Source organism: Capsicum annuum, chromosome 8 (genome assembly GCF_002878395.1).
Source record: "Capsicum annuum cultivar UCD-10X-F1 chromosome 8, UCD10Xv1.1, whole genome shotgun sequence".
Classification (NCBI taxonomy): Eukaryota; Viridiplantae; Streptophyta; class Magnoliopsida; order Solanales; family Solanaceae; genus Capsicum; species Capsicum annuum.
Genome location: NC_061118.1, coordinates 120,983,518 through 120,993,333, shown reverse-complemented (window position 1 = coordinate 120,993,333; position 9,816 = coordinate 120,983,518). Strand labels below are relative to the sequence as shown.

At 35.9% G+C, this 9,816-nt stretch overlaps 1 protein-coding gene across 3 annotated transcripts; it reads right to left on the bottom strand.

Annotated features, from left to right (window-relative positions):
• Positions 1-438: 438 nt before the first annotated feature.
• On the bottom strand, positions 439-7,130 carry LOC107838837 (guanosine nucleotide diphosphate dissociation inhibitor 2). Of its 3 annotated transcripts, none has more exons than XM_016682061.2 (13): positions 6,736-7,130; positions 5,596-5,658; positions 5,431-5,514; positions 5,237-5,344; positions 4,940-5,112; positions 4,211-4,322; positions 4,041-4,121; positions 3,864-3,926; positions 3,641-3,742; positions 3,258-3,382; positions 2,188-2,398; positions 2,027-2,101; positions 439-681 (listed from the first exon to the last, which is right to left on the bottom strand). In XM_016682061.2, the coding sequence occupies exons 1-13, from the start codon at positions 6,820-6,822 to the stop codon at positions 631-633; spliced, it is 1,335 nt and encodes a 444-aa protein (XP_016537547.1). In that variant the 5' UTR covers positions 6,823-7,130; the 3' UTR covers positions 439-630. The 3 variants fall into 3 exon arrangements, with proteins under 3 accessions (XP_016537547.1, XP_016537548.1, XP_047251773.1); XM_016682062.2 differs by having other exon boundaries at positions 2,016-2,101; positions 6,736-7,085; XM_047395817.1 differs by having other exon boundaries at positions 637-978; positions 6,736-7,085.
• Positions 7,131-9,816: the final 2,686 nt, after the last annotated feature.

Genomic DNA, 9,816 nt, shown 5'->3' with positions numbered 1-9,816 from the left:
GTGACATTTTTACTAAGTTTTTCATGACTAAAACAAAAGATTTATGGTTATATTTAAAGTGTGTACCACACTGGCATGATGATGTTATTTGTTGTACTAACCCTAACCCTCATGCCATGAGGATGATACAAGCCAAAGGGCCATCATAACTTTTGAAGACATCATTCAAGGCCCATACATGAAGATGCAAGCTTTGATCACATTGAGGGTACAAGGAAATGCATGGAGGACTCATTTTGAGCTTACAATGGAGCAAAACCATGTTAGGAAGATTGCTTGGGACTTGTGTTGATGTCTACCAAAGGGTTCCAAGAGGTTTCACATTTTGAAACTTGGAGGAGGGACCCACGGCTTTGGAGCATTGGAGGGGCAGCCTTGAGTGTAAAGGCTCATTAAGGGTGTTTTAGTGATTGCTTTGGAGCATGGGAAAGGCACCTATGGAGTGTTAAATTCATTTGTTTTTAAATATTACATAGGTTTGTTGAAAGAAAAAACAACATTTGAACTATAGTACAACAGAGAAACCATCATAAATTAGTCCACTTCTACAGCCAAACCATCATAATTGCATTGATACGTCTAGGAATACAGCAGCAAAATACGTGAAAAGTACAGGAGTAAAAGAATTTCTCATTCTTCAGCGGCACTCGCAGCACTTAGGTCCACATTGAGGTCAAGAACCTGAAAAGATATGCAATTGAGTCAACTCAGTTAGGTCCTTCAAAGCTCAAAACAGTAATTAGAAGCCACCTTTTAAATGAAATCTAGTGACAGAAAAGTAGAATAGGCTACAAGTCTTTTTTTTTCTCTGGCCTTCATTACCCACAACCCCCATGGCACCTGGAGGCAAGAAGAGAGTAGCGGAGGGAACAGTGAAGCCTAGGAAAAGTACCTTTTGATGCAATAGGAGTACATATAGAATTTGAAGAACTTTTTCAGGAGGATAGTTTCAGTACAAAAGCTCCACAAAAGCTCCAGCTTAAAAAAAGTGAACATTAGATTCACATGGTAGTAACTATGCATCATATTATCCATGTGGGCCTGGTACAAGCAACGTATACCTATATCCCTACCACACAAACTAGAGAAGGGCACAAGAAGACGAGCAAAATTATAGATGCTATGACAAATATATAGCATCAGATATACTTTTGTGAACTAACCCAAGAAAGCATGTCCCTCATAATCGAAAAAAGAAAAAGAAGAAATTGACATTTTAGTGCGACTTAACTAATTATGTTCTCAAGAACTTTATTTGTGGAATAAACACCCCCAATCATCAAGAAGAGGGAGTTCACAGATACCACAGAACTTTATTTTAGTGCAACCAATGAAGGACAGATACTATACAAAACATTCGCAACTCAATTGATTCAACTTTGGTTTCTTCCTTGATTAAAAGATACCACAGAACTGCACTAGAGACTAAACTGCACCCTCCTCTCTCTCCCTCTCTCTCAAAGGTAAAGGAGTTCTTTTGATAACCCAACAGTAAGGGCGTTTTTTGGGAGAGGACGTGCTCCTTTTCTGTATTTGCAAAATTAGTGTCCACTTCATGAAAATAGAATTCTATTCTACATGCCATATACTCCTTCCATCTAAAGTTATTCTTTTCAGTCTAAAAGGATTCAATAAGTAGTATCTCAAAGCTATTTGGGAGAAATATTCAGCAGATTACAAAAAACTAAAACGTTATACATCAAAAGAAATTGTTAACCGAAGATATATTTTGTCAGTAACATCTAACTGATAGCAAGCCATGCTTCTTAGACGGTGCATTCGTCACCTCGTGGCCAACTCGAAGGGGCTGAAGTTCGATGCAAAGCTTTTTTGGTGAGAAGAAAGTTCAAGCAGTAAATGGCAAAATGTCTACGCCACTTTCCACAAGTAGAATATTTTGGAAATTCGAAGTTTACAGAATATGCAGGCAAAAGAGAAGCTATACGAAATGACAATTAGATCTATCCTAGTAACTTCCAAAGCACGTAATGGAAAGACCAAAGTCAGGTAAATACCAACTCAATACCTTTCCAGTTATTTTGGTGTATAAATTGAGCACATCGTCTACAGTCGACTCAAAGTGAGTCGTGCCATCATAGCTCTGTTCAAAATAGAGTAATGCGATAAATTTATGTTAGGTTATCTTTCTGAAGTATGATTTCAAAGTAAAACTTAAGAGAGACTCACAGTTGAAATAAAACAGTTGTCCAAGGAGCACTCATTGACAGGTTCAGATCTGTCATAAGTTTCATAGACGATCTCATCCACTTGCCCTAGAAGACTGACGCCTGGCTTCAGTTCACTCTCTGGGTTATCAGTTTCTGCCTCTGTTGAGACAAATGCAATGAATTTCCCCTTTGGAGCAACATTATGAGTGTAAGAACAGCAGAACAGGTACCTGAAGAACCAGAAGTTAAGCATAAGGTAAGTAAGAAGACTTTAGTTCTTAGTTGTTATGATTTTTTTAAAGACTAAATCTGAATTGAGTGATAGTGCTGGATCAAGCCGTTCAAGGAAAACACCCAGTCTTCAAGACCCACTCAAAAATTAATCAACGATGTTAACATCTTCAAATATCAGTCCAATTGGCATATACTCCATAAGAAGTTCTACAAATTCTGAAACCAACTGTTTAAAAGACCGAAACACAGCTTGAACTGTCCAAAACAAATTTCAAGTGCCATATCAATACCCACCACCCCACAAAAAGAATCAGAGAATAGTGTAATAGCTAAAAAAAGGGGCCCCATGGCCTTTTTGCTGCCTACAAGGGAATCTTGATGATTTTAAGGGTCTGGTACATACTACAGACTGAGGAGTGTGTACAATAGAACAACAACAACAAACCCAGTATAATCACGCAGGTGGGAGCGTACAATAACACGAACAAATCAGAAAGACATGAGAGCAAGGGACAATTTTTGAAAATGCGAGATTGTGCGAAATTAATTAATTAAACGAAATATGAAAAGGCAGTACTCATCCATTTCTTAGGGGGCAAACAAAAAGGAAAGATCTGTATATTTGAGCAAACTGTGGAACTAATGATCTTTTAATAAATGAATGTAACCACATTGAACCAGGCTTTCACATGAAATATTTTCAGTACTCAAGTAAGAATCAAGTTGATTAATACGCATGTTTAGCAAATGAATGAGCATGTTACGAAGTAAACTTAATTTGCAAGTGATTTGTTATATTTCCAGCTCAGACCTGAGAATATAAGTAAATTTTTTCTACGATACTACAATACTTACATATCTGATTTGCGACCCAGCTGCTTCTGAGGTAGAATAATCTGCACAGAGTGAGAGTCGTTGGTATTTGGAATTGGGTGGCTCATAATTGCGATAGCTCTTGCAACTTTGCCGACCTTCCTCACCTGCAAATAGCATGTTTTGGGTTTAGTAACTCATCCAGCCACTTATAAACAGGTCAGACATTATCCCCCATGACAAGTAGTTTAACTACTTCCACTTATAACCAAGTGGAATCTAAATTGCTAGGAAACACTGAAGAACATATATCCATGATCTACTGCTACTTACACTCAAAGATCATGCCGGGTATTACGGATCCAGAAGCCTATTAAAATTACTGACAACAGAGCAGTTATCTCAGCAGGTCGAAAAACATTTACCTTGTTGGGCAAGTAAGAAGGATCACATACAACTTTCTTGCACTTTGCGGTTTCCCCTTCTGAAGTAACACCACAGACCTTTCCTTCTTCGTTAAACTCTACCTGAGATTTGAAGAGAGCATCTTCAGAGGACTCATAATTACATATATATTGAGGACTCAAAATTACACATATATTGAGGACATATTTCCCTTTGCAAAAAGGTACAGAGAGGAAATACTACCTTGCATTCAGGTTTATTCAACATGTAGGTTCCACCATAGACGGCACTCAATCGAGCAAATGCCTAAACTAGCAAACAGATGTTAACGCTACGTATATTAAAGATAAGGAAGTTGGAAAGTACAAACCGTTAACATGAGGGAAAACAAGAAACATAGTGAGGAACTCAAAACATTACCTGGGGGAGCTCTCCTAATCCATACAAAGGATAAATATACGGTGATCCACCTTGGAAACGAGCAAGAGACTCAGCATATAGCTGTAATATTATAGAGAATAAAAACATCACATATCCACACAAACCTTAAACATCCGTGAGAAATTCAAAAGCAAAATAATGTGTTCCACCTTCATTCTCTTGACAGTATCCAGTGCTGGTTCATCTAGGTAGCGGTCATCTCTATGCAGTGCCAATGCATGACCAATGAAGTCCACGGTGTTGTCATCAAGACCATATTTTCTGTAAAATTTATCACATAACCATTAGCAAGAATATAGGGCGTATGTATTATCAAAAGAAAAAAAACAATCTAATAATCCCCACAAGGCATGTAAATCAATCACAAACCAACTGTTACCGAACCACAAGTATTCCCACTTCATAATATAACCTTCTTCCATGAAAAGTTTAACAGTATGGATCATCTTCAGCGTCCTAATGGGAGACTGATCAAGCTAAAATGTTTATAGTTACATACTCATTGGAAACATTGGATTATTACACTTCACCAGTTTGTGATCCTTTACGAAAATCGATTCTCTTTTCTATAAGGAGGGGTAAGCAGTAGAAACACAAGTTTCTAATACCAAAATCACTTGAGGCAAGCATAAGTGCTCAGCAATGAAGAAACATTCACTTTGCTGTAAAAAAATCTAACACAACAAGAAGCAACATTTATAGTGCCTTTCAATAAATTTACTGACTAATTCTTTTCAAGATGCTCCTCAACCAATGTTAAAGTATGATATAGTCCCACAAGAAAACTAGGCCAGGACTCTTATATTCCATGAAAATGTATTCAAATTAGCCTATAGAAACCAAACACCTAATAGAAAGCAAAAGAATCAAGAGCATACGCAATAAGCTCTCTTGTGGTAACTCTTGTTAGATCCATCCCTTCATGTGTTTTAGGATCACTTTCTTTATAGTCTTGAACATAAATAAAGAACTTTCTAGCACGCCGCTTCTCAAAAATGCCCATCAGAGGAGATTTAAGTGCTTCCATGTCAGTAGCTGGCACCTTGTGCACCTATTGAATTAAGTGTAACAATATTCCGGGTTAGAATAAGGTTATCCAAAAACCAATTTAACATTCTAAACGACATAATTTTACCAAACAAGTGAAAGACCACATACATGAAAAACAATTATACCTTTCCTTTGTTATACACAAAGCTGCCATCAACCGCTTTAAAGTATAAATATTTGGTGACATCAGTATGAATTAGCACTCGCACAAGAGCACCATTTGCCATAATAAACTGCTCCAGAAAAAAAAGATTTAGAACAACACAAACAATGGAAGGTTTTGTTTCTGTGAAGCAGATAGATAAAGAAAGGGGAAAACCTTAGGAATCATGTCAACATTGTAATCTCTACTAGAACCCAGTTCAGCTGGAGGTTTATCGCCTCCTTTAAACCTCTTCCAAAGCTAGAACACAATAATTCTATCAGACAAATAGGAGAAACAAATAGCACAAATAATTCATGCCCAAAATTTAAGGAAAATTACCTGGACAAGATTGAGGGAAGTTGATTCTCCTCCATAGTAGTCATTTCTGTCCATGTGCAGAACCTATTTCACATGAAATAACCTTTAACCAATCACCAGACAACTAAAAAAAAATACATACAATAAAAAAGGAATGTTAAGCATAGTTAAAATGAAATCTATTTCCGTTGTAACCACAAATTATTCTTTCCTTTTTCTTTTCTTTCACCCAAAAGATTGAATCAACCAAAATTCTATCATTCAATCCACGTGTAAAGTTGATTACTCTCTTGCATTTTGTAGATACATAAATTCAAAGCATAAAGCCCATAATTACCCAATTTAGTTATATGGCATATGTTAGAACCTATGCCAACAACAACAGCAGCATACCTCGTGAAATCCCACAAAGTGGGGGCTTGGGAGGGTAGAGAGACTTTATCCGAAATACCCTAGGCTCTTTGATTTACTTCACTTGAGCTGAGGGTCTTTTGGGAACAACCTCTCCGCCCCTCAAGGTAGGGGTAAGGTCTGTGTACACTCTACCCTCCACAGTGGGATTTCACTAGGCAGCTGCTGTTGTTGGCATAGGTTCTAGGACGGGATGCTCGTGCACATAATCACATCTAAATAAGTACATCTCCAAAGTTACACTAGCCTGTTTAACTCAAATATGTACTCATAAACTAGCTAGGCCAAGGTAGTTTTTGGAACGTGTCGTTATCAAATATATATATATTGTTGAGTGAAATAATAATCTTTAATTTAATAAATCACCGGCAAATGAAGACGAGGGGTAGAGCCAGGTAAGGCCGTAAACTAAATTATTTTTCTATGTATATAGAGTAGATGTTGAGTCCCCTTCGACTTCTTTTTGTGCTTACTTTTCATATTGAATCCCCTTGGACTTCTTTTTGTGCTTAGTTTTCATATTTTTAACCCCGTGAGTGAAAATTCTAGCTCCTTCATTGATGAAGACAACTAATATATAGTTTGACAATGAAGATCGATCATTTAAAAAAGGGCCGAGCCAAAGGTATACATCAATACAACTTTGCATCAAAGTTTTCAGGGTTATCAGATCCTTTGATACGTAGTATGAGAAAATGGACAATGGAATTGACAGAATGAAAAAAGATCCAACCGATCTGAATAGAATACCTTAAGGCCATCAACAGATAGAAGACCGCTAAGAATACATTCCTTCAAACCTGTGCCTAGAACAATCACATCGTATTCTTCATCCATTTTCCGATCGATCAAATCAGCAGATTGATTAGGGTTCTGTACTCGTCAAGCTAAATAGAGACGAGAGAAGTGGGTAACAAGTTTATTAATTAATATAAATAAGTATATTATTCAAAAGATAAAGATATGTATGAATGGATCATTGGAAATGATTCTCAACTTCCTTTATTTCTCTTTTCTTTTCCTTTCTTTGTTTTTCCTTTTTTTTTTTTGGAGTATGTATTAATCATTTTTCTTAATATAAAAAAGTTAAGAGTTTAGATTTTATGTTATGCACCAAATAAAAATTGCTCAATTTACATAATCAATTCATGGGTTAATTGATCTTGTGGTCATCTAAAAAAATATTATGTTATTTTTTATAAGAAATATTTATTTTTATATGTTAAATAAGATTTAAAAATTTTTAAAAAGTCATTTCTTTTTAAACAAATCTGTAAATCATCATAAAAGTCTATTTTCTTATCAATTCACTAATAAAATAATTCTAACCAAATTTTTATAATAATATTAATTAGTAATCCAATTAAAATGATGATTACTTTATGGCCTTAATTTATTATCATAGATCAGAAAATACAAATAACATATAACATTCTAGTTTAGTTCCAAAAATGTATAGTAAAGACACCTGGGATAGCAGCTAAGAAAATAAGATGATATCTTTTTTGAATGAGGCACATGAAATTGACTTAAAAACTCAAAGGATGTGTCGTGACCACAATTTTTTAACTATTTTTTGGTAACTATTAGAATTTTATTGTCAAAAGTGGATCTTTACAAAACTCAAAGTCAATCGTGTAGTCTTGGACGTCAGCCCCAAGCTTATACAATACTACTCATCTACTTGCTTATATTACAGTATCCATGCACCGTTCAGCTCAAGTAGTAGTTTAGTTTAGCAATCCACGTGTTTAGCATCTTTTGCATTAAAGCTCCGGTACCACCTTCTATATGATTATCCGAATGAGACATGTTGTTGGTCCTCTTTGCTGCTGAAAAAATCTCTAGTTCCTCTTAGTCCAAATATAGTAAAATGCATGCAGCCACCACCATTCTATATATATTCTGATACTCGTAGATATAGGTGACATTTGACTTTTGGTTAGATTATTTAAGATTTTTATTCAATTTTTTTTAATGGTAAAAGGCAATTGTAACAATCCTTTTCGGCCTTAGTTTCTTGTTTAAAATTTTGGATTACAATTTTTCTAGGATTTGAAGTTATAAATTTCAGGTTAGACTAGTTTTGGATGAAATCTGAGTGAAGTGCGATCTAGGGCAATCCAAAAATGAATTGGGTAAGTGCGGTAGTAAAAAAAAATGGCAGTCCGATTGGATTGAGGTAGGTGATGGTTCCGCGGTTTAATTCAATTTGTGTTATATGTGCATGTTAACTATTTCTTAGTATTGCTTATTAGTGCATGCTGATTTTTGTGTGGTCACTTTTCAAATAAACTTATATGTAAAGCTAGTGGATATTACAAGTGTTGGTTGACATATTTATTTTATATGATTTTGTTATATTTTATCATTGACTGTGGTGGAATAAAGTTGGCAAGAACTTGTGTTTGGGATTAGGTATATGGACAAAACTTGTCCCCTGTAGGTCATGACTTAATGGTGGTTATGATACCCTTAGCATGTATATACAAGGTACAAGTGAGTTTGACGATTTCATGAGTGAATCGGGTATTATATCTATATGTTATGGTGTTTGCTTGACTTGGCTTGACTGGATTTGACTAATTTGCATACTTGTAGATGTCTTTGACTTGTTGCTAGGAATCCTAAACTGCTTAAATGTTATGTGTTACATTAAGGTGTAGTTAGGATAAATATGTATTAACTTGTTGTACTATATTGTGGTTGGGTGTTCATATTCTCATCTTAGGTTGTCCAAATGACCCTACCAATATACTGATGTTTTTTTGTGTGCTGATACTACACTTGCTCTTACTTTTGTATAGTGCAGCGTATATTTTGACTGCTCCTGTGAGACCTCACTTGTGATTCTAGCATTGGACTCTGGATTCAAGGGAAAGCAATATGTTTTGGGCTACCAAGAATCATTCTTGGATAATTTAGTCCTTTATTCTGGACTTATGTATTTCTTTTTAGTTTTTGGGGTTGCATCTCCTTCTTGACATTCTTTAGTAGTTTTGATACATTGACTTTCGAGCCCTAGGGTGGTTATTTTATTTAGGAGTATGTTCCGTAATTCTCCTAGTTGTATTAGCCTTGAATTTATTTTTGAATTATTAATGGATTAGATATTTTTATTTTTTTAAGTATTGGTTAGTACTTTTGGGGTTATTGGTTCTCCCACTAGAGAATGGGTGGGTGTCACTATTGTCTACTTGAGTCGTGATAAGATTGGTATCAGAGTCTAAGTTTATTGATCTTGTTGTATCAAAATAGGTCCAATAGAGTCTTGCAGAACGGTATGAAAATGTCTGTACTAATATTCGGGAAGCTAGAGGACTTAAGAAAAGCCATCATTCTTGTTTCTTTTGTGTTGTAACTTGATTCCAATTGGTATCTGGTGATCCAAATTAGTATTTAATCATATTCACTCTTTTCCCCGTAGATGGTGACTACTAGGTTGAATAGAACCCGAGCAACAGCCCTGCATCGACCGATCCAGTTGTGGAGCCAACCGTTAGAGGAAGAGGGTGAGTAAGAGAAAGAGATAGGAGAGGAACGAGAAGAGCCATACCCGCCAGAGGTGGAGGTCAGCTCATAAAAGGCCGGTATCACTACAATACCCCAGATTCTTAGTCCTTGAAAATTTCTAAAATTTTATCTTCACTATCCAGACTACGACTCTTCATGCGAGTTGTAGGGAGTTTTGATGGGTCTTAAGGACCCAATTGTAGCCTGGACAGTATGTTGGCTTGGAGTTTCTTCCATGATTACGACTGGGGGTTATGAGTCGTAAGGACTTAAAACGAGTCGTATGGTGTCTTACGTAGCCTAACCAATGTAATGCCC

Excerpts from the sequence above, each read along its gene's own strand:
- LOC107838837 (XM_047395817.1), bottom strand. The coding sequence starts at position 6,822 with ATGGATGAAGAATACGATGTGATTGTTCTAGGCACAGGTTTGAAGGAA. Across the intron at positions 5,659-6,735 it reads TATCTGTTGATGGCCTTAAG|GTTCTGCACATGGACAGAAA; the intron begins GTATTCTATTCA and ends CATGTGAAATAG. Across the intron at positions 2,399-3,257 it reads CTGGGTCGCAAATCAGATAT|GTACCTGTTCTGCTGTTCTT; the intron begins GTAAGTATTGTA and ends CTGGTTCTTCAG.